General features: G+C 44.2%; 2 protein-coding genes across 4 annotated transcripts in view; one reads left to right on the top strand and one right to left on the bottom strand.

The window, feature by feature from the left end:
• c1h4orf33 (chromosome 1 C4orf33 homolog) overlaps positions 1-15,750 on the bottom strand; it is a 42,645-nt gene extending 26,895 nt beyond the window's left edge. The window contains exons 1-2 of one of the 3 annotated variants that reach the window (XM_055643241.1): positions 15,600-15,743; positions 2,876-2,971 (exon numbers count right to left, since the gene is read on the bottom strand). The gene's annotated coding sequence lies outside the window, so the exon portion shown is untranslated. Of the gene's footprint in view, positions 1-2,875; positions 2,972-15,599 lie in introns of all 3 variants that reach the window. The other 2 variants (XM_055643226.1, XM_055643233.1) reach the window with 2 other exon arrangements.
• Positions 15,751-15,830: 80 nt separating this feature from the next.
• Positions 15,831-25,173, top strand: part of sclt1 (sodium channel and clathrin linker 1) — a 69,925-nt gene continuing 60,582 nt past the window's right edge. Inside the window, exons 1-2 of the mRNA XM_055643212.1 lie at positions 15,831-15,987; positions 24,219-24,317. Of these exons, the coding sequence (XP_055499187.1) occupies positions 24,281-24,317 (37 nt within the window). The 5' untranslated portion in view covers positions 15,831-15,987; positions 24,219-24,280. The remainder of the gene's footprint in view (positions 15,988-24,218; positions 24,318-25,173) is intronic.

Here is a 25,173-nt window from a genome sequence, read left to right as displayed (position 1 = left end):
TCTCCAATAATACAAGCCCTAATTAAAGCAAGTAATTCAGCTTACACAAAAAAGCTGGGAGAAACTCAGCGGGTGCAGCCGCATCTATGGAGCGAAGGAAATAGGCAACGTTTCAGGCCGAAACCCTTCTTCAGACTGATCGGGGGCGGGGGTGGGCGGGGACAAGAAAGGGAAAAGGAGGAGGAGCCCGAAGGCTGGGGGATGGAAGGAGACAGCAGGGGGGCTGAGGAAGGGTAGGAGACAGCAAGGACTAACAAAATTGGGAGAATTCGATGTTCATGCCCCCGGGATGCAGACTCCCCAAACGGAATATGAGGTGCTGTTCCTCCAATTTCCGGTGCTGCTCGCTGTGGCCATGGAGGAGACCCAGGACAGAGAGGTCGGAGACGGAGTGGGAGGGGGAGTTGAAGTGCTGAGCCACCGGAAGGGCAGCGTAGTTATTGCGGACCGACCGGAGGGTGGACGGCGAAACGATCGCCCAACCTCCGCTTGGTCTCACCGATATAGATCTGCTGACATCTAGAGCAGCGGACGCAATAGATGAGGTTGGAAGAGATGCAGGTAAACCTCTGTCGCACCTGGAACGATTGCTTGGGTCCTTGAACGGAGTCGAGGGGGAGGTAAAGGGACAAGTGTTGCATCTCTTGCGGTTAAAAAAGGGAAAGTTCAATTTCATTTTATTTGGTACGAGAGGGAAGGGAAGAATTTTATTTATGGAGGGAGCGGTCTTTATTTCTTTGTGATATGGGGGGAATGATACTGATGTGGCGAGGGTGGGGTCACGTTGGAGGTGGCAAATTGACGGATGATTACTTTTTGTATACAATACAATACAATACAAAGTGAGGACTCTTCTTGACTCGGCCCTTGTTGCGAGTGGGGGGAGGGGGAGAGAGAGCAGTGTTGCGGGGTATGGAAGAGACCCTGGTGCGAGCCTCATTTATGGTGGAGGAGGGGAACCCCCGTTCCCTGAATAATGAGGACATTTCAGATGTCCTGGTGTGGAACGCCTCATCCGTGCAGCAGATGCGGCGTAGACGGAGGTATTGGGAGTAGGGGATGGAGTACTTACAGGAAGCAGGGTGGGAAGAAGTGTAGTCCAGATAGCCATGGGAGTCAGTGGGTTTATAGTGTATGTCGGTGAGAAGTCTATCACCTGCAATGGAGATAGTGAGGTCAAGGGATGGTAGGGAAGTGTCAGAAATGGTCCAGGTGTATTTGAGTGCCGGATGGAAGTTAGTGGTGAAGTGGATGAAGTCAGTCAGTTGTGTGCGGGTGCAGGAGGTGGCACCAAAGCAGTCGTCGATGTAGCGGAGGTAGAGGTCGGGAATGGGGCCCTGGTATGTACTGAACAAGGATTGAATAATTGAATAAGTAATTCAGCTTGTTGTGCTGAATAGGGTGATTCAAAAGCAGCTGCTACTACAATTTCTGTCTTTTGATTAATAATTGCATACCCAGACAACCTCTCACCCCGTAGTCCAATGGATGCACTACCGTCCACATATAATGTGAAGTCAGGGTCTTCTATGGGTATCATCCATCATGTCCCCTCTCACTGATGTTTCCTCCTCTATAACAAATAGACAATCGTGTTCTGCTTCTGCTCGCTCTTCTGGGGTTGAAATAAGAAGAGGCTGGGTAAATTAATGAACAGTGTTTAAACTGCAATTTCGGATTGTTTAACAGGTGGATCTCATACTTATTTTGGCAGGCCATTGTCAAATGCTGGGGGTTTGAAGCTGCCCCAACAATGCCGATACCGAATGTGAACTGTAGATTGCAGTTATGATTTGAGTGCAAAGAGGATATCCCCTAGCTATTGGATCAAATTTGGAGGAGTTATATGCAACTGGTCCATGCTTTTGCGTTAATACCGGGGGCACAGTCGGATAGAATTGTACAATACAGCTGGAAAGGACGATCATATAATGGCCTTCCCAATGCCAGGGCTTGCATCAGTGATCTTTTCAAGTTCTCAAATGCTTCTTGTGCATCCTTTGGTAGTTAAAATTCACCCTCCTTGCTGGTATAGGGTGTTAGCTCCTTTGTTTCTAGAGCTATATTTGGAATCCAGGGTTTGCAATAATTGACCATGCCCAGCCATTGCCTCATTTGTTTGGCTTCTTTTGCGACTGGAAATTCGCAGATAGGTTCGAGTCTGCTCTTCTCAAGACTTCTTTCAGTGGCCGAAATTATAAGCCCTAGAAATTTTACTTTCTCCTGAGCTACCAGTACTTTTGATGGGGAAACCACTTATCCTAGATCGGCTAGATGATTTAGTAGTTGTGCAGTGCCTTCCCGATTACCGGATTCATCTTTACTAGCCACCAATAGGTCATAAACGTACTGCACTAATGCTGAATTTATTTTAAACTTTAAAGGACTTAGCTGATCCTGCAAACACCTGGAAAATAAAGTAGGCGAGTTGATAAATCCTTGGGGCAACCTGGTTCAGGTATATTGTTGGCCCTTATAGGTGAATGCAAACAAATATTGGCTGTCTTCATGAAGAGGAAGAGAAAAGAATGCATGTTGTAAGTCGACTATCGAAAAGACTTTGGCTTCAGCAAGTATTTGGTCTAGGATATGGGCAGGATTTAGCTCTAGGGCATGAAGTGGTTCTACAAGAGAATTGATTTCCCTTAAATCTTGTACGAGTCTATATTGACCATCCTTTCCCGGTTTTGGAATGGCAAGAATAGGGGTGTTACAGATAGATTGGCACCACCAATATTCCTTGTTCTAACAAACCCCAAATTAATTTGTCCACGCTGCTGATGGCCTGTAGTTTCAATGGATATTGTTGGATCGAAGGAAGTGTTACCCCTTTCTGGAGAGCTACATGGATGGGATTGATGTTCGTGCATCCTACCTGAGCAGTGTCCTCCACCCATACTTGAGGGTTCACATACTCGTATACCTTGCTCTCCAGATGATGACGTAAGTGGGTAACAACCTTCCTTGGGGCCTGGTAAAATTCAACAACAAAATGATTAGACAAATTTTGCTTCTGGTAATTAAACGGGTTTGCCAAGGCAATTGCCTTTCTTACCATCGTTCCTGGGTCTTTAGCTCTAGCCAGGAAATTCACCTTTCGAGTGATATGAGGAGCAGCCTCGTCAGTTCTTTTCCATAACTATGCTGGTATTTTAACATATTTGGCAGCTCCCTCTTTCCCTTCCACTAGTGGCAATACTTCTATTTCCCATTCCTGTGTATGATTTAAAGAAGGTTTCCAGCTCACTATTCTTTCCACTTCTATCATAAGCCAGTGTAATGTGAAGTGGGGGTTCTTCGTCCAGATCTAAGGACCACCATTGAGGGGTCACTATGGAGTAACATTGTCATGCAGGGGCCCAGGGGGTCACTACTGTACCTCTATTGCCACATTCTATTTTTAGTTGGAAAGCACAGAGTAAATCTCTCGCCATCAGGTTGCAATCTAATCCGGTGGTTATCACAAATCTATGTTTGATTGTCTTTCCTCCATACACTACTTCGACTGGCTCAGAGATGGGATACTGGCAAATTTGTCCTTGAAACCCAGACAGATTCTGAACTTGTCTTGATTGTAGTCAATTATAAATTGATTGAAGAGATGACAAGGATGCGCCTGTGTCTATTAGGAAGGTACAGATTTTACCTTCAACCTGTAGAGGCAACATAGGTTTCTCGTCAGTCACTACCAGGTTTGCTAATCATAGGCGTGTAAATGGGTTACTCTGAGAAAAGAAGATTTGTCCCCTTGACTCCTGATGCTTCCCTACAACATTGGTCTGGATATTCCGGAACTCTAACTTCTCCCAGTCCATAGTTTGCTTGTAGTCTAGGGATCCATGATTCAGAGTCAAATTTTGGTATTTCTTTTCTGATCACATATTCAGTTCTTGGTTTTACTGCAGGCGGGCTATCCTGCTTCTTTATTTCCTTCCAATGATATCTTACAGCCCTAGCCATTTGACTGGTACTATTTTCTGTCCATGTTATTAGTCTTAATGGCTTCTGCTAAGTTGGTGGGGAAACAAATCAGTAGGATGGCACAATATTGAGGGGAATTTACTCCATTTCTGTAATTTAAGTCACCCGATTGATCCATAAATAATTTAGAAACTGGCTTTAAAAACTCATCCGCTCCATCTCCCCTTTTTGTCTTACACCTAATATTCTGGCCAAATCGATTGGTTTCTGAAGGGCGTTGGCAAGAGCTGTTTAAACAGCTTCCTCCCTTGCTCCATTGTCTGCTATTATATCTGCAAGAGCTTCATGCGACGGATGTCCTAAATTTGTTAGGAATCTGGCATGCTCACGGGGTAATTATTTGCTGGATCACCGCCCATAAATCCCGGGAATCAGTGTGATAAATGCGCATTGTAGTTCTTAAGTGATCCACAAAAGAAGCGGGTGATTTTCTACGATGGGGTATTTGACTTAAATAGCCGTCATCTCGTTAGGCTTCCATGGGGAATAGACTCTAATTGTACGGGGATTATTTGCACTCACTGCATTGGCTGGATCAAAAGACGGATTAGACATTCCCCTTACAGGGAACTGTCTAAAGGTTGTTTGTTTAGCTTCAGTATCCACCTCAACCTCTTCAATTATGGTCTCACACCCAGATGTCTCTTCCCCTTCACGGTACTTTCTAAAAGATTTCCTTCCTTCCTCAACTGCGCGTTCAATTTGTCTAGGGGTATCCTCTTCTTTTGCCATAACTAATTTAGTCTTTTTCCCAGTTTGGCTTCTGCTACCATGAACTGCTGGATTGTCTGTAATGGACGGAGCTGTCAGAGTTAAGGAAGTTTGTGCCTTGGGATTTAATTGTCGATTCCTATTACGAACTCCGCGATGTGCATTTGTGGTATTGGGATCGTAAGGTGAATAAGGTGGTGGACCTGAATTTCTAGGTCTAACACTCTCCCAGTCTTCTAAATAATCATAGTCATCCCCCGTAACCAGTGCCAACCATTGGGTTCTCACGCTTAAGACTTATGGATGATAATCTTACTTTAAAAGATTTCCTTCTACCTTTATCTTTAATACTCTCAAGCTCTTCCCTTAAGCTACCTGGAGGTTCAAATCCTTCAGTATATTCTAATATTATCCCCAGTTTTAGAGTTGCTTCTTTCCATCTTGCCATTCTTTCTCTGCTCTACTCGCTTTCTATTCCTCATAATAATGTCTCCACAATTCAATTCATTCTTGCGCCTCTGTATTATCGCTGCACTGCAAAATAATCTGCTCAATGTATTTTAATCCCTTTACTGTATCTATGCCCCCTCGGGGCCATAATTCCTTCACTAATTCTCTATTTAACGATCCGGAAAGGATTTTCAATCGATCAGCTTTTTGTAGAAATTCACTGCATATTTCTTGCAGATGAATTTCCGAATTGTTAAACTGAGTTCTTTCAATCTAAAGTCAACTTGACTCAAACACTTGTTGCTGTTAAAATCAATTCTTTATTCAGCTGAGACTAGTCTCTTGAACCTTCCAACACAGAGCTGATGCTCTGGGGCGGGTCCAGAGAGGAGTAACTTTGATACAAACTCATGGCATTTATATAGGTATTACACATTTCAGATACAGAGGGTATGACAAGCTGGTAACCAATCATCCGAGTCCTTCTGGTGATTTACAACATCAGTCACATGATCCCCCTTCCCTGGCCTCATTACAGCCTTCGTTTGCCTGTGCTTTATAACTGTTTTAGAATTATTTTATTTGAACACAGCAAAACCCCAGTAGGCTCTTATGAAAGACCATTCCTCAAAATACAAGATACGTATATAACACAATGATCACACAAGTCATACACACTTTCTATACCAAGAGAAAATATATTTCTATAAATCTAAACAATTTCTATAAGTCTAAAGTGTACCTTTCTACTAAGACAATACATTTCATAATTGGTGTTACTATAATTTTACACATTTTGAAATACCATTACCTATGTTTTTAAAACATTCATTATATAAGTTTGCTGAATTACAGTTTCTAAGTTCAAAACGCACATTTCCATCTCCCATCCAAAGATACATGGGTCGTAAATCTGTCAATTTACTTAATATGAGTTTGGTGCCTTTCCTGTTATCGGGAAGTAGGATTTCCAATCTCATGTACCAGGCAGAACACAAGAGACTACATCTCAGACCATTACGTCAGAATTCCATCTGCTTCAACCTTCTATAAACTACTCCCTCAATCTAATTATTTCTCAAAGCAACTATTCCTTCACTTACATCTTATTCCTTATCACACTCATTATTATTTTACAAAGCCAAAGCTAACTGCAGTCTATCATCTCTCAGCCTTGAATTCTGTCTCAAACCTAGCAAAACAAGCCATAACTCTTCACCTTTATGTCACATTCGGAGCTCAAAAATGTGCCATAGAGACAGAGCAGATGGCCCCTTATTCAGCTTCCCATTCTTCAACACAAAGCCATATCAAATACAATTTCCTCCAGTGCTATAATTGCCCCAAACAATAACCTAAGCTAAGCAGGTTCTGGTTCAGGCCTCCATGTTTTGATTCATCTTTGCCTGTGTGTATGTGTCTGTTTGCGCTTTATTTCGGTTCAGGAAAACTTTAAGCTTTTCTTTTGCAATTTACCTAGCTTATATAAAAGTCACTATCCAAGTGGTTCTATTTGTATAATATTTCCTCAATATCTTTATTTGGGTGGCTTCCCATTCTGTTGGATAAGGAAGCAACTCTGAACTACTCGCACCTCTTAACAATTTTCCCTTTCTAATTTCGAAATGAACAAAGTCACTTTAGACAATTTTCAAATCAAAATGCTCCAAGAAACAACCAATCACACTCACATACGTTCTCGCAGTCCGTCTCCTAGCCCCGATCTTACTCTGAATGCATGCAAATGAACTCTAAACACTCGAGCAAAATTGAACACAAAAAGGAAATTATTCCACATAAGAAGTATACGTAACCACACTCCTGCATAAATCAAAAACATTAACTTATTACAAATCACACACTCCTAGAAATCCTTCACTGGCACGATCAATCAGCGGGATGACTGCTCCCTGACGCAGCGATCGAAGGAGTACGACCCCCGATTCAGATTCCTACACTACGACCTTAAACAAATGCAAATATTTAACTCACACACACTCCTACTTCAAGTTTCGAAATCCGTAAACACTCGCAAACACGCAGCAACACAAATGACGGTCTGCGAACACACGATCTAAATCTTAACCTTTAATTCTTAAAATACTCTAAGTTTATTTACATACATAGAATATTTACAAAATCCGGATCCTATGACAATACGAAAAGCTAGATTTTACAACTTAAAAAATGATTGAAAGCACCAGCGCACAATTCAAGAACACTCAATCTCGACGCCGCATCACGCTGTTATCACGCAGTGAACCTCTCCTTCCGATACCGAAGATTTTTCCCTTCCTAGTTTACTCTTTGCTGAGGGGTACTATTCCTTAAATGACTACTTTTCCTCCCGAATGTTACTATCCCCCTGCTAAGGCTGGACTTCTATAGGGGGACCTCTATCCCTCCTCTCTAAGTTCGACAGAATTAGGGGTAGCCTTCGCTATTTGGATTACTTTTCAAACAAGTTACTGTCTCTCAGGTACTCTTCGCTATCAGGAACTAATCAACAATTGACCAGAGGGTTACTATTCACTGTTGATCAGCCGCTATTCTGAATTGATCACGGACATGCACCAACTCCGAAGTTCTATATACAGGAATTCAAATTCCACCTTACTGGCAGAACTTCAATATGAAATTCAGTATTTGAAAATTTGGCATTGCAAATATAGACACGAACTCAAACTAATTTTAGTGCGTATCTCTTCTACTATGCGGGCTCTCGAATCAGCTAAAATTGCCCAGTTGAATTCTTGAACGGACTGGAGTATTCTGGCTAATCTATACTCTGTCCATCCAAGCCCAGTACCTTCTCGAAGCTCTTCGTCCATCACTTCAGGGAGAGACTCAGATACCTACACACAGAACTCCTCTCTGCTGGGCACTGAGGATCCAGCGCCTAGCCGCTTCGTGCTGCGAGTTATCAATGCCGATATTCAGAGCGCACCTTTTCAATTCGCGCTCCCGGCAAAGATCCGATCGAAGGCGAGACCTGTATTTTAATACCCCACCAATTTGGATACCAAGACTAACCCTGGGGCACTCCTCGCCCGATGAAGCGCGTTAAAGCAGCTGCAGTCTGCCAACTACGACCAAAGTTTTGGGCCTCTAATCCAGGAAAGGGACTCTAACCCAACCCCAGCAGGGCCTCTAACCCCACCCTGGTTTTATGGACCCCTAACCCAAAGGCATGCTAACCACTTCCCCGTGCTTGCTAGACTCTGTTCTAATGATGTCGATTAGACCCTTTCCCAAACCCGCGAATAATCGAACTGCTCGGACTGACGAAGTGCCGAAAATCAATGTGAAAACTGCACCGTAGGCCCGATTTCACTCGCGATCGAAACAGCTCAACACCCTTGATTGCAAAATTGTGTTTGGGGGTCTTTTGAGATCCCGGACGAGCCTCCAATGTAAATTGCTCGTTTCTAAGCTTACCCCTAGTCTAGTTTCAGTAAAAACATTGAATCAAGCACTTGAAACAACTAAATTTGATTTTAACAAAAGAGTGTCACAGTTCAATTACTGTACCTATCCCACCGCGGGTTCGATCCTCGCATCTGCCTGTTCAAGCCCTCTAAGCCTCGCCACACCACACCTTAAGGTGGTCTCTTACTAACCCAATTACATATATCGATTAACCCCATACATAACAGACATTACCCTAACCTAATAATACAACAGCTCATACATTGTTTAAGGAAGAAAGCTCTCGACGGAAGCTAACACGAACAAACATTGAAACCTGTGCCCTGAGATTCAAACAATTTCTTCAAGGCTCAATAGTTCGACCAATCATCAATTAACAGGATGACCATCTTGCAACATCATTTATACTGTTTACAATGCTTTTGCAGCGACCCAATAGAAATTATGCATTTAAGGTTAGCTTGCAAAACCACTATACATGTTATCAATTTAAGAGAAACATGGAGAACACCTGGACCCCTTACCATCCTGCCACACCAAACGCCACACCAAACGATGGAGGGAGAGATGAAAGAAGGAAATGTCAAGCAGGATGATTCAATGTGATGCTTGCAGGATGTGGGTGGTACAAATGTGAGAAGTGCATCCAGGTACAGTTCCTGAAGGACCGTGTTGAGGAACTGGAGAAGCAAGTGGATGACCTCAGGTTCGGCCGAGAAACTGAGTCGTTCCTCGACAAGTCCTACAGTACGATTGTTACACCTAAGGTACTGGAAGAGAAAAGGTGGGTGACGGTGAGAAAGGGAAGGAAACATGGAATGCAAAGGTCCCCGGGTGTTGTACCCCTTGAGAACAGGTTTAACCACTTAGGAGCTGTCGGGACAGAAGACGTTAACACACTGAGCGGCGGACTGGCTTGCGAAGTAAATAATGCTGTTGAGCCAAAACCAAAGAGGCTGACGTCAGGGCGTGGTAGTTGGAGACCCCATTGTGAGAGGTACGGACAGGGGTTTCTGCAGCAACAGACGGGATTCGAAGATGGTGTGCTGCCTCCCTGGTGCCAGGATCCAGGATGTCACGGACAGAGTGCAGAAAATCCTCAAGAGCGAAGGTGAACAGCCGCAAGTGGTAGTGAATGTCGGCACAAATTATGTCGGAAAGAAATGGATGAATATTCTGCAGCCTGACTTTAGAGAGCTCAGAAAAATGCATAAAAGCAGGACCTCCAGGGTGGTTATCTCCAGTTTGCTTCCAGTTCCTCGTGCTAGCGAGAGCAGAAACAGGGAGATACAGGACCTGAATGTGTGGCTGAGGAACTGGTGCAGGGGGCAGGGGTTTAGATTCTTAGACCACTGGGATCTGTTTTGGAGTAAGGGGCATCTGTACAAAAGGGACGGATTGCACCTTAACAGGTGGGGGACCAGCATTCTGGCAGGCAGGTTTGCCACTGCTACACGGGTGGTTTTAAACTGAATAAGGGGGGAGGGGGGGTGTCAAATGGGATAGTCAAGGACGGAGTTAAAGGGAAAGAGTAAAGGTATAGTTAATGACCCCAGAATAACGGGAAAGAAAGCTCACAAAGGGATAGGAGAATATGGCCAAGTGTAATAGGGATTGATGTGAAAGGTGAGATGCGTAATGAATTAAAGGTATTGTATATGAATGCGCAAAGTATAAGAAGTAAAGTAGGTGAGCTTGATGCTGTTAGAGTTGGTAGATATGACATTGTGGGGATTACTGAGACGTGGCTGCAGGAGGACCGGGCCTGGGGAACTTAATATTCAGGGTTACGCATCCTATAGAAAGGACAGGCAGGTGGGCAGAGGAGGGGGGGTAGCTCTGCTGGTGAGGGATGGAATTCAGTCCCTCGTGAAGGAAGACATAGGGATTGACGAGGTAGAGTCACTGAGGATTGAGTTGAGGAATTGTAAAGGCAAGAAGACACTAATTGGTGTTATCTACAGACCCCCAAATAGTAGCCGGATGAAGGGTGGAAGTTGCAGCAGGAGTTAAAACTGGCATGTAACAAAGGTAATGCCACTGTGGTGATGGGGGATTTCAATATGCAGGTAGACTGGGAAAATCAGGTTGGTTCAGGACCCCAAGAAAGAGAGTTTGTAGAATGCCTCTGAGATGGATTCTTAGAGCAGCTTGTAATGGAGCCGACCAGAGAAAAGGCAACTCTGGATTTAGTGTTGTCCAATGAACCAGATATGATAAGAGAACTCGGGGTAAAGAAACCCATTGGAGGTAGTGATCATAATATGATTAGTTTTAATCTGCAATTTGAGAAGGAGAAGGTTAAATCGGAATTGGCAGTGATGCAGTTGAACAAAGGGGACTATGAAGGCATGAGAGAGGAGCTGGCCAAGGTAGACTGGAAAGGGATCCTAGCAGGAATGATGGTGGAACATCAATAGCAGGAATTTCTGGGCATAATCCAGAAGACGCAGGATCATTTCATTCCAAAAAGGAAGAAAGATTCTAAGGGGAGTAGGAGGCAACCGTGGCTGACAAGAGAAGATGTGCCCCTGTCCCACTTAGGAAACCTAAACGGAAACCTCTGGAGACTTTGCGCCCCACCCAAGGTTTCCGTGCGGTACCCGGAGGTTGCAGGTGGTTGCCGGAGGTTGCAGGTAGTGGAAGCAGGTAGGGAGACTGACAAAAACCTCCGGGAGCCGCACGGAATCCTTGGGTGGGGCGCAAAGTCTCCAGAGGTTTCCGTTCAGGTTTCCTAAGTGGGACAGGGGCATTAGGGATAGAATAAAACTAAAAGAAAAGTGTATAACACAGTAAAGAGTAGCCGGAAGCCAGAGTATTAGGAAACTTTCATAGGACAACAGAAGGAAACAAAACGGGCAATACGGGCTGAAAAGATGAAGTACGAGGGGAAGCTGGCCAGGAATATAAAGGACAGTAAAAGCTTCTTTGTTAAGGGAAAAAGAGTCACAAAGTCAAATGTGGGTCCCTTGAAGGCAGAAACGGGTGAGATTATTATGGGTAACAAGGAAATGGCAGAAGAGTTGAACAGGTACTTCGGATCTGTCTTCACTAAGGAAGACACAAACAATCTCCCAGATGTACTGGAAGACAGAGAATCTAAGGGGGTAGAGGAACTGAAAGAAATTTTCATTAAGCGAGAAATAGTATTGGGTAGGCTAATGGGACTGAAGGATGATAAATCCCCTGAGCCGGATGGTCTGCATCCCAGGGTTCTCAAGGAGGTGGTTCGAGAAATAGTGGACGCATTGGTGATCATTTTCCAATGTTCAATGGATTCAGGATCAGTTCCTGTGGATTGGAGGATAGCTAATGTAATCCCATTTGTCAAGAAAGGAGCAAGAGAGAAAACGGGGAATTACAGACCAGTTTAGCCTGACTTCGGTGGTGGGAAAGATGCTGGAGTCAATTATTAAAGAGATAATAATGGGGCATTTGGATAGCAGTAAAAGGATTAGTCCAAGTCAACATGGATTTTTGAAAGGGAAATCATGCTTGACTAATCTTCTGCAATTTTTTGAGGATGTGACAAGTAAAATGGATGAAGGGGAGCCAGTGGACGTAGTGTATCTAGACTTTCAAAAACCCTTTGATAAGGTCCCGCACGGGAGACTGGTGACTAAAATTAGAGACATGGTATTGGGGGTAGGGTGTTGACATGGATAGAAAATTGGTTGGCATACAGTAAGCAAAGAGTAGAACAGGTCCTTTGATGACACAAAACTGGGTGGCAGTGTGAACTGTGAAGAGGATGTTAGGAGGTTGCAGAGTGACCTGGACAGGTTGAGTGAGTGGGCAGATGCGTGGCAGATGCAGTATAATATAGATAAATGTGAGGTTATCCACTTTGGCGGCAAAAACAAGGAGGCAGATAATTATTTCAATGGGGTTAGGTTAGGTAAGGGGGAGGTACAGCGAGACCTGGGTGTCCTCGTACACCAGTGACAGAAAGTTGGCGTGCAGGTATAGCAGGCAGTGAAGAAAGCTAATGGAATGTTGGCCTTCGTAACAAGAGGATTTCAGGATAGCAGCAAAGAGGTTCTTCTGCAGTTGTATACGGCGAGTCCAGAACCAGGGGCCACAGTCATAGAATAAAGGGGAGGTCATTTAAGACTGAGGTGAGAAAAAACATTTTCACCCAGAGAGTTGTGAATTTGTGGAATTCCCTGCCACAGAGGGCAGTGGAGGCCAAATGGATTTAAGAGAGAGTTAGATAGAGCTCTTGGTGCTAGTGGAATCAAGGGATATGGGGAGAAAGCGGATTGATTGGGGACGATCAGCCATGATCATAATGAATGGTGGTGCTGGCTCGAAGGGCCGAATGGCCTCCTCCTGCAACTATTTTCTATGTTTCTATCAGTCTGTGCCAATCAAACCCTGTAAAGTTCAGCTGACAAGGGTTACGCAACTCTGACAAGTGCAGGGATCCTCCATTCTATTGTGTTTTTAATTTAGCCAATATTAACATATGCAACTTGTCAAGTAGTTCTATTTTATAACAGCATCTCCAGGATAATGGGTGGCACAGTCAAATCAACTGACCCAATGTGATACTCAAGCAAAAACGCTAATTTACAACATTAAAAAGACCAGGGTTGAATCTAAAGCCTGGTTATCCATTCAGCAAGATAATAGCTGATGCTTGTCCCAAACTCTTTTCCTGTCTCATCCACATAACCCTCAATTCCAACATAAAAATAAATTGAAAATCTACTGCCTTTATGGAACTCCAGAGTATAATACCACTTTCATCACCTGGTGTCAGGCAAATAGACAACATGGCCCAGTCACCAGTGTTGACTGAGCGTGATCAGACTCAGTTTTTGGAATATTGGTATGGAGATTATGACATGTGACATGGATTTGACTAACCGTAGATTACGTAGAAAGGCAATTTTGGATTTAGTGTTATGTAATGAACCGGTTTTGATAAGGGAACTCGGGGTAAAGGAACCATTAGAAGGTGGCGACCACAATATGATAAGTTTTGTCGGTGAGGGCGCTGCAAGCTGGCGTCCTGTCAGCAGCGTGTCTGTTTTTTTTTTTTTTTTTTTGTTTTTTTAAAGTATGTTTTTAATGTTCCTCTGTGTGTCTTGTGTGGGGGGTGGTGTGGGGGGGTGAGGGAGAAACCGCTTCGGTCGCCTCCTCCACGGAAAGGCGACTTTTTCCAGGTCGCCTCCCCCATGGCCTAACAACGAGGATCGGGCTGCCTTTCCCAGAGACGCGCCCTGGGCTTCAGCGGCGGGCGCAGCGTGGACTCTCGGCGTGGAGCGGGAGTGGAGCGCTCCATTTCGCTGGCCCGCGGCAGCCGGCAGCCTGAAGCCGCGGTCTGCAGAGCTCCAGCTGGCGTGGCGTCTACAGCCCGGGATCCCTCGTGAGGGACCTGAGGGAAGAAGGAGCTCCGAATGCCGGCACGTGGCCAACTTCTACCGCGGGCCTGGGGTGAACTTTCCATCACCCCTAGAGGGGAGCTTCGACCGACGGCCCTGTAGTCTGCGGTGCTCTGGCTGCGGCGCGGCGGGAATTTAAATCTTCGACCGCCGGCCTGCGGCCTACACCATCCTGAAGCCGCGGTCTCCGGTGGGGAAGAGCCGACTATGGACTGGCTCTGGACTCTGGTCCCGACCACGGGGGGAATGGAGGAGGACTGACCAAATGTTGTGCCTTCCACCACAGTGATGAATGCTGTGGTGGATGTTTGTGTCAAATGTTTATTGTGTATTGTGTGTTCTTTCTCATTGTATCGCTGCTGACATATTCATTTCACTTGCACTTTATGTGCAATGTGATGAATAAACCCGTATTGTATTGTATTGTTTTAATCATCATATTGTGGTCGATACCTTTTAATCTTAATTTTAAGTTTTGATCTACAATTTGAGAGGGAGAAGGTGATATTGGATGTGTCGGTATTGCAGCTGTGCAAAAGGGACAGAGGCATGATGGAGGAGCTGGCCAAAGTTGACTGGAAAGAAACCCTAGCAAGGATGATGGTGGAACAGTAATGGCAGGAATTTCTGGGAATAGTCTGGAAGATGCAGGGTCTTTTCATTCCATAGAGGAGGAAAGATTATTGGGGGAGAAAAAGGCGACCGTGGCTGACAAGGGAAGTCAAGGACAGTATAAAGCTAAAAGAGAAGGCATATAACATAGCAAAGATTAGTGGGAAGCCAGAGGATTGGGAGGCATTTAAAGAACAACAGAAGGTAAGCTAGCCAATGATATAAAAGAGGAGAGCAAGAGTTTCTTCAGTTATATAAAAAGCAAGAAAGAGGCAAGAGTGGACGTTGGACCACTGGAGAATGATCCAGGAGAAGTGATAATGGGGAATAAAGAAATGGCAGAGGAATAACTTTTTTGCTTCAGTCTTCACAGTTGGAAGACACCAGCAACGTGCCTGAAATTCAAGAGTCAGGGGTGGAAATTAGTGGAGTGTCTATTACTTAGGAGTAAGTTCTTGGGAAGCTTTTGACTGTCCTCGATCACAGCTTTTGTTAAGTCCATGAAAAAGCAATAGGGAACAAGATGCTTATTTCCGAGTATGAAAATGGCCATAACATTGTTAATACTGAAGATATGAAAGTGAATTAGGTGTCAATACAAACTTCTTTTTATGCTTTATCGGATGGGATAAATTACAGACTTGATATTTAAAATCTCAAAATTTTGTAACATTGCTACAAGCAGGGTCTCGACCCGAAACGTCACCCATTCCTCCTCTCCAAAGATGTTGCCTGTCCCGCTGAGTTACCCCAGCACGTTGTGTCTATCTTCGGAATAAACGCGACTAGTTACTTTCTCACTATTCTTTGGGGACTTGCTATAAACAGTTTTGCTGCAGGCAGTGGCAGAGTGTGGGCTGCACCTGAAGGGACGATGAGGGAGCGCTGTTGCTGTTCCTGCTGCATCCAAGCTCACACCAGCCAAAGGGCCCCGTAAACACCCCATTCAAAGTTTCCCTCCACCATATATAACAACATAAAAACCCACACGCCAAGCTCTACATACATACGACTAAAACTACTTACAGCCCCGAAATTCTCAATCGTTTCGAAGCTCTCTTGTGGTTTCCCGGGCACTTTGCAGTAAACAGTGAGGTTGTTAGAAGAGGAACAGTAAACACGACCGAAGATACTCTATGATCTTTGAACACGAGCAAGTGGCGAGACAGGCGCCAGCAACCTGCAGCGGGCGGAACTGTAGTCGTGGCTCTGGTTGCCCAGCCGGACCCTTCGGAGCGGTGGCAGCGCTGGGCCGGGCGGCGGGGTTTTAAATCTCCGAAGGGCAGCGGCCGTTGAGTGCGGGCCGGTGTCGCTGGGCGGTGCGGAGGGAGGGAGGGAGTCAGTGCGGCTGGAGCAGGAGCAGGAGCAGGAGCGGATCGCTGTGGTCAGTGGTCGGGCCGGTCCCGCTCCGCAGGTCGGTGGCCGTTATTTTCCCCGGCGCGAGTTGTTCGGTTTCCAGGGCGACCGCGGCCCCCGGGCGTCATCCATCCACTCGGCTCCCCGGCTCGCGGTCGGGCAGCTGCTCCCCTTGCTGCAAAACCAACTGCATTCACTGCAGGGTGCTACCAATGATGCACCTTACTTAAAGTGTACAGTGATTTATTCTTTTTTTAAACGGCGTGAGCAGCAAAGAAAATATACTGCAAACACGTTGCACAGCACAGTGTCAATACATACAAACGGTGCTGGAGTAATTCAGCGGATCTCCATAAGATAGGTGCAAAATGCTGGAATAACTCAGCGGGCCAGGCAGTCTGTGCCGCTGATATCACCAGCATTTTATGTCTATCGCCTATCCATGTTCTCCAGGGATGCTGCCTAACCCGCTGTTACTTCTGCATTTTGTGGGGGGGTTTTCCGTAAACCAGCATCGGCAGTTGCTTATGTCTACAATGTGAATGCAGTGGAGGCTTATTCTCTGGATGCTTTCAAGAGAGAATTAGATAGAGCTCTTAAAGAAAGCGGAGTCAGGGGATATGGCGAGAGGACAGTAACGGGGTACTGATTGTGGATGATCAGCCATGATCATGGTGGTGCTGGCTCAAAGGGCCGAATGGTCTACTCCTGCACCTATTGTCATTTCATCTTAAAGGTTTCAACCGTTTGATTTAAAGAAGATTTGTTTTAATATTTGATATATTAAAAGGAGAAAATGTTGCGGATTTGAGGTTGTGGGGGAAACAGGCAGGAAAGCAGAGTTGACTAAGATAAGGCAAGCTATGAACAAGCAACAAACATCAGAAGGAACTCCGCAAGCTAAGCAGGGTCTGCTGGGGGAAATGGACAGAGGAACTTTTAGAAAGGTCTTGATCCACACGTTATCTGTCCATTTCCCTCCACAGATGCTGCCTGGCCTATTGAGTTCCTTTTGAGTAGCTTTTTTTTGCACTCAAGATTTAACATCTGCAGAGATTTGCCTCCAAGGCAAGTTATGATCTTATTGAATGATGGCATAGACTGGAGGGAGCAAGTAAAATATCATGGGTATATAAAAAAGCTGGAGAAACTCAGCGGGTGCAGCAGCATCTATGGATCGAAGGAAATGGGCAAAGTTTTGCGCCAAAACCCATCTTCAGTAAAATATCATGTTTTGTAGTTGAGAATTTTTGTCAAAATTGTGGTAAATATAAAAACGTAATGTCAGCCATCAGCATTGGTTAAATCAAAGGGTAAATTCATTGTTTGTTGTTCTTTATTATCTCCATTGACTGAGAATGGATGCTCAGTCATCAAATGTCATTACATGATTGCTTGAAACAATGGTATAAATAATTGAATTGAATTGAATTGAATTTCCTTTATTGTCATTCAGACCTTACCGGAATTGTCAGGTAATTCAATGGAAATGTATTGGGTAATATAAAATATTTTATGATGGTAAGGAATAATGAAATGTGTGCTTAATTTTGAGCTAGTAAAGATTTATGCCTCAAATATAATTATAGGGGTCACAGTTTAAGGATAAGAGGGAAGTCTTTTAGGACCGAGATGAGAAAATCATTTTTTACACAGAGAGTGGTGAATCTGTGGAATTCTCTGCCACAGAAGGTAGTTGAGGCCAGTTCATTGACTATATTTAAGAGGGAGTTAGATGTGGCCCTTGTGGCTAAGGGGATCAGGGGGTATGGAGAGAAGGCAGAGATGAGATACTGAGTTGGATGATCAGCCATGATCATATCGAATGGCGGTGCAGGCTCGAAGGGCCGAATGGCCTACTCTTGCATCTATTTTCTATGTTTCTATATAGCTTTCTTTTATTTTCCGAATGCTGGCATGCATTTATTTTCAGTGGTAGACAAAAAAGCTGGAGTAACTCAATGGGTGAGGCAGCATCTGTGGAGCGAAGGAATAGGCGACGTTTCGGGTCGAGACCCTTCTTCAGATTGATGGCGGGGGGGAAGGGAAAGGGAAGGAGAGGAAGAGGCGGAGACAGTAAGCTGTGGGAAGAAAGGAAGAGGCGGAGACAGTAAGCTGTGGGAAAGTAGGGAAGGGGAAGGGAAGGAGGGAGAAAGCAAGGACTGCCTGAAATCGGAGAAGTCAATGTTCATACCGCTCGGGTGTAAACTACCCAAGCGAAATGTGAGGTGCTGTTCCTCCAATTCGGGACTTAGTGTTGAATAGTTTTTCACTATGAATGCCCTGATTCAAATAGTGTAATCTTAATTTGTAAGGTCAAATTTCAATCCATATTAATAAGAAAATTGTTGAAAAATACAATATGGAGATCTGAATGATCCATTGCATTCATTGGACCAGTTTCAATAAGATGACTGGCCGACTGCCTTGGACATGTGCAGTAAATAGTGCACCAAAGTGTTTACTTTATGAATCATAGCAACATTAAAAAAAAAAATTCCACAGCAACCAAAACAAGCACAGTTAGGCTTCATCAGGAAATGCTATTGCTTTGTGAAACTTAAAACAAAAGTTTAAAAAAAGCACTTTGGGCAGTTTTCAATTAGTGCTCATATATTAATTTCTACCTTGCATTATAATAACTTGTCAGATTCTGCATATTTGTTCTCAATGGTCCTGAATGTAGTTACAAATTTACTAATTTTGGTCCGTCTGTATAATTTTAAATCATAGTATGAATTACCTAATCTAAAATGTTTTGAAAAGATCTATGAACTTGATAACTAATACTACAGAATTCCACTATATAATTACCTCTGATCACCAAAACCAGAAAGAAATCAAAAACTGCAGTTGTTGGAAATCTGCAATAGAATAGAGAACATAGAACAGTACTGCTCAAGAACAGGCCCTTTGGCCCATAATGTCTATGCCAAACACGATGCCACATTAAACAAATTCTATCTGCTTGTAATTCATATTCTTCCATACCCTGCATATTCATGTGCCTGTCAGTAGACAATAGGTGCAGGAGTAGGCCATTTGGCCCTTTCAAGCCAGCACCGCCATTCAATGTGATCATGGCTGATCATCCCAAATCAGTACCCCGTTCCTGCCTTCTCCCCATATCCCCTGACTCTGCTATTTTCAAGCCCTATCTAGCTCTCTTGAAAGCATCCAGAGAACCTGCCTCCACTGCCCTCTGAGGCAGGGAATTCCACAGACTCGCCACTCTCTGTAAGAAAAAGTTTTCCTCGTGTCCGTTTTAAATGGCTTACTCATTATTCTTAAACTGTGGCCCCTGGTTCTGGACTGCCCCAACATCGGGAACATGTTTCCTGCCTCCAGCGTGTCCAAACCCTTAACAATCTTATATGTTTCAATAATATATCCTCTCATCCTTCTAAACTCCAGAGTGTACAAGCCCAGTCGTTCCATTCGCTCAGCATATGACAGTCCTGCCATCCCAGGAATTAACCTTGTAAACCTACACTGTACTCCCTCAGTAGCAAGAATGCCCTTCCTCAAATTAGGGGACCATAACTGCACACAATACCCCAGGTGTGGTCTCGCTAGGGCTCTGTACAACTGCAGAAGGACCTCTTTGCTCCTATATTCGATTCCTCGTGTTATAAAGGCCAACATGCCATTCGCTTTCTTCACTGCCTGCTGTACCTGCATGCTTACTTTCATAGATTGATGTACAAGGATCCCCAGATCCCATTGTACTTCCCCCTTTCCCAACGACGCCATTTAGATAGTAATCTGCCTTCCTGTTTTTGCTACTAAAGTGGATAACCTCACATTTATCCGCATTAAACTTCACCTGCCATGCATTTGCCCACTCCCCCAACCTGTCCAAGTCACCCTGCATTCTCATAGCATCCTCCTCACAGTTCCCACTGCCACCCAGCTTTGTGTCATCTGCAAATTTGCTAATGTTACTTTAAATCCCTTCATCCAAATCATTGATGTATATTGTAAATAGCTGCGGTCCCAGCACCGAGCCTTACGGTACCCCATTAGTCACTGCCTGCCATTCTGAAAGGGACCCGTTAATCCCTACTCTTTGTTTCCTGTCTGCCAACCACTTCTCTATCCATGTCAGCCACTCTACCCCCAATACCATGTGCCCTAATTTTGCCCACTAATCTCCTTATCAAATGGGACCTTATCAAATGCTTTCTGAAAGTCCAGGTACACTACATCCACTGGCACTCCCTTGTACATTTTCCTAGTTACATCTTCAAAAAATTCCAGAAGGTTAGTCAAGCATGATTTCCCCTTCGTAAAACCATGCTGACTCGGACCAATCCTGTTACTGCTATCCAAATGTGCGGCTATCTCATCTTTTATAATTGACTCCAGCATCTTCCCCACCACCGATGTCAGGCTAACTGGTTAATAATTCCCCGTTTTCTCTCTCCCGCCTTTCTTAAAAAGTGGGATAACATTAGCTACCCTCCAATCCACAGGGACTGATCCTGAGTCTATAGAACATTGGAAAATTATCACCAATGCATCCATGATTTCTAGAGCCACTTCCTTAAGTACCCTGGGATGCAGACCATCAGGCCCTGGGGATTTTTCATCCTTCAGTCCCATCAGTCTATCCAACACCACACCCTGCCTAATGTGGATTTCCGTCAGTTCCTCTATCAAAAAACGTTCAAAAGCCAATATTGTATCTGCTTCCACCACCATGTCTGGTAGTGCCTTTCCAGGCAGCTACTACTCTCTGGTTTAAAAAAAAAACCTGCCTTGCAAATCTCCATTTTAAACTTTCTCCCTCTGATGAAGCTGTGCACTCTAGTATTTGGCATTTCGATCCTGGGGAAAAAGGTTCTGACTGCACCCTATCAGATCTCCCCTCAATCTCTTCTCTGGCATTCCAGAGGAAAACAATCTAAGTTTGTCCAATCTTCCTTTATAGCTAACACTCTCTAATCCAGACAGGATCCTGGTAAACGTTTTCTCCACCATCTCCAAAACCTCCATCCTTCCTGTAATAAGGTTACCAAAACTACACATAATACTCCAAATGCAGCTTCATGAATATTTTGTAAAGCTCCATGACTTCCTCACTCTTAACATTTACCTTTATTACTCCATCTAGTTATGTTGCCACTTTCAGGGAACTATGAACTTTTGACCCCAAGATCCTTCTGCAGCAATGCTGTTTAACAGAAAATCCTGAATATATTCAGCAGGTCAGAAAGCATATGTGGAAAGGGATGCCAAGTTAATATTAGATTTGTTTTAAATATGCTGCTCCTGCATCTTAAAACCATGCACTTGTTAGCGAAATTGACTCATGAGGCTTTATCAATTATTATGTTTATATATCTATATATCTATATCTATATATATATATATCAACTACATGCTTTTGTCAATACTTCTTGCAATTTCTTTATAAAGACTTGTCGGGTAAATATTTTGTTTGCAGTGTGTTATTAATAAATCCAATATTTCCAAGTAATAATTTTGTCCAGTAGTTATGTCCTTTAAAGATGCCAACCAATTTTAATAGAATGACAAAACAATAGTTACTGGGTTTGTCCATTATCCCGTTGTTTTGAATATTTATAACTGTTTGATTTCCATCATTAAGGACTGAAAAGTTGCAACTAGAGTCAATCTGCCATTTCAAATTTATCTTTCTCAGTAACTTAAAACATGTAACAGTGACATAGAATGAGTTTTTACTCACTATCTACTTCTAAAGCAATCTTTATATACCTTCTTTACTAAAATATTGACTGCAATTTCCATTGCAGACAGATGTAAAGTACTCCTTCAGTACCCCTTCAGTACCCCATTACTTTTTGATCATTGCTGACACTGGTGATATTCCCCCTTTTCCCTTACTTATCGGTCTCATTTCTGTCCTTGTTTGAGTTAGGTCCTCATTGTTGGTTTACAATCATAATACCATGTTGCAGTTTGGTTCTGTTCACATAGAAAATACATGGATTGCCCAACTTCCTTCTGCTATGCAATTGGCCCTTGAAGCCTTCTTTGCACTATTTTTCCAGACACATCTATATCTTGTAGTTTTTATACTCATTAGGTTGTGGCACTAAGAATAACACAAATTACCAACTTTTTCAGGTTTGCCCTTTAGCCGGCTCCTAAAAGTGTAATTTAAGGTACAAACAAGGAACTGCAGATGCTGGCTTACAAAAGGGACACCAACTGCTGGAATAACTCAGCGGGTCAGGCGGCATCTCTGGCAGATATGGACAGGTGACATTTCAGGTCGGGTCGTATGTCTGAAGAAGGGTCCCGACCTGAAACGTCACCTATCCATGTCCTCCAGAGATGCTGCCTGACCCGCTGAGTTACTCCAGCATATTGTGTCTTTTACTCTGTAATTCAAAATCTATTTTAACACCATAGATTTTGGGTATACGAGAGATACAAGAATCTTCAGATGCTGGAATCTTATTAAAAAAATATGAATTTTGAATGTTTTCCGAGTAATTTGATGTAAACTTCTGGAAAGTGACCATGTTAAACATTTCTCTCCGAAATGTATAATTTGAACATATTGTAAATATATTAAAGTTTTATTACTCATATTGAATTGTCTCTGCAGTGAAATGACATTCTTAAACCATGGGGGATTCTTTTAATGTCTGACATCTGGAAACTTTGATTCCAGTGTATTTCCAGTAGAGGGAGTTGTAGACTCTTTGTTGTAACATGTAATCAAAAATAGACAAGCAGAAATTAGCACTGAATGCATAATTACTTTGCTACATTTGGTGGAGATGTATTTCAGAAGTATAGATTTTACTAAATTGCAGTTTAAAAGAAGTAATTGATGAGGAAAAAAAATGTAGTGTTGTTATGACTGAATCCATTTCTTTGAAGCTAATAGTTATAAACAGACTTAATGGTGCCAATTGTCAAATTGAAACAAACTTTTTTTTCGTGAGAAGCTACATTTCAGGAAGAAGTATTTCTAATTGCTGAAGGTTCATAATCAGAGGACATAACTTTAAGCTCAATAGAATCAGAGATCATAGAAAATATAATGAGTGGTAGGATTTGGGATGAATTATCTGTAGGTCAGGTCAAAGGGCGTGACACACAGAGTAGCTCAATCTTTCTGTTGTACAAGGCAGCTTCCGGCATACAATAGTAACACACGTAACACGTACGTTCTTACCTGTTAAAAACTGTCAAAAATGGTCAATTTTTGCACTGTAAAAAATGGTGGAAATAGGGGTAACGGTGAGAGAAAACCTCCAAAATCACTGACTTGCGAAAGAGCAGCGTGCCGGCAGATTGAGGGCATGTCCCGGCCCACGACTGTCCAAGGCTGGAGGGTGACTGAGTGCTCTGAACCCGAGCACCAAGGTGTAAGCGAACAAAGGAGCGCATCCCTCGGGACAGCCCCCACTCTCCCCCGGGGTCAGCGCTGTAGGGCCATGGCCGCCCTCCGCCCCGTCTCCCCACTGTGCGGCCGCACAATCATGGGCTGTGGGTCGGCAGCGCGCACACACACGGGGCCAGATGGAGCGGGGCCGCGGCTCCGGGCAGCGGACACATGGGGACGATAACCCGGCAACGTCCCCATCAGCTGTGGCAGAGTTGGGGACAGTCTGGTCCCTCCGCCCACCCAGTGTCACTGACCACACTGCACCGGTACCAACACCCCCACACCGGGGTGATTCACCGACCCCCGGACCCCGACCCACACACGGTGTAATTCACCACCCCCACCCACACACAGGGTGATTTACTCCCCCCCCCCCCCCCCCCCCAATCCCCTCACACGGGGTGATTTACCCCCCCGGACCCTGATCCCCACACGGGGTGATTCATTCACCCTCCTGAACCTCGACCCACACACGAGGTGATTCACCCCCCCCCCCGAGCCACACACCGGGTGGTTCACCCTCCCGACCCACACACCGGGTGAATTCCCCCCCCCCCACCGCTAGTAACCATGGAGTCCGGATGTCGGGACAGAAGACTGGCCCGCTCGCCATAGTAAGTGCTTACCTGATGTTCACCGTTTATATTCCAGAAGGCGTTGCGTGGCAACAGTACGGGTCACCGGTCGTGACCTCGACTGCCATGTAACCTCCCTATAGATGATTTTAAAAGAGAATTGGATATATGTGAATGGAAAACTACTGCCAGAGATATCAGAGGGAGTGAAAGGACAGCTAACACTCAATGTGATGAATATTTTGTTTTAGTCCTATATTTATCAATCGTGAAAAACCTGTAGGTACTATTATTTTCAATTTTGAAACTTTATATCTTTTTCAGGCTTCAGCTGGAGACACCCACGGTTTGCGTCTTTGGTTTGCGATTTAAAAAAATCCAAGAGCATGGATACTCCTGAAGTAGACTTTCTGAGAGATCAAGGTAAATTTTGCTTAGCAGTGGAGTAATGTTCAGAGCTGTTTGTGATGTTTACTTAAGTGAGAAAAGAACATCAAGTTTAAGGCACAGTTTCTAATTGAAAAAAATAAATGGAACTAAAGTTACTAAGCAAATCATTTGTGAAGACATACATGTTTATATTTTAATTAATATTTCAGACCTTCCATAAGAACATAGAACAGTACAGCACAAGAATGGGCCTTTCGGCCCACAATGTTTGTGCCCATCGTGTGCCTAGCTGAACTGATCCTATCTGCCAGCAGCAGGAGATTAGCAAGAGATACGACTGATTGGCTCTAGCCCAAGTGGGAGGAGAGAAGTGAGTCAGTGCCGGGAAAACAGTTGAAAAGTGAGGAATTTGGTTTGTAAATTGGTAAATCAGGCAATTTATCAGTCAATTTAAGCAAGACGGCTCTTAGCGAGCGGCAGTGAGTGAGCGGCCTTGTGAGGGAAGTGCCCTGTGAGTAAAATGTGAGTCTTTGGCTCGAGAGTCTTCGGCGAGGAGGCTGAGGAGAGGAGACCATGCAATACGCTTGAGAGGTAGAGACGAAAGAAGGAGATGTCAGGCTAGCTGATTCAGTGCGATGCTTGCAGTATGTGGGAGGTCAAGGACACCGCTGGTGCCTCTGGCTGCTACAAATGCGAGAAGTGCATCCAGGTAGAGCTCCTGAAGGACCGTGTTGGGGAACTGGAGAAGCAAGTGGATGACCTCCGGTTCGTCCGAGAAACGGAGTCGTTCCCCGAAAAGTCCTACAGTACGATTGTTACACCTAAGGTACTGGAAGAGAGAAGGTGGGAGACAGTGAGAAAAGGAGGGAAGCATGGAATGCCAACGTCC

This window comes from Leucoraja erinacea, chromosome 1, assembly GCF_028641065.1.
Source record: "Leucoraja erinacea ecotype New England chromosome 1, Leri_hhj_1, whole genome shotgun sequence".
In the NCBI taxonomy this organism is placed as follows: domain Eukaryota; kingdom Metazoa; phylum Chordata; class Chondrichthyes; order Rajiformes; family Rajidae; genus Leucoraja; species Leucoraja erinaceus.
The sequence above is the reverse complement of the archived record's forward strand: the minus strand, read 5'-3'. Positions and strand labels throughout refer to the sequence as shown.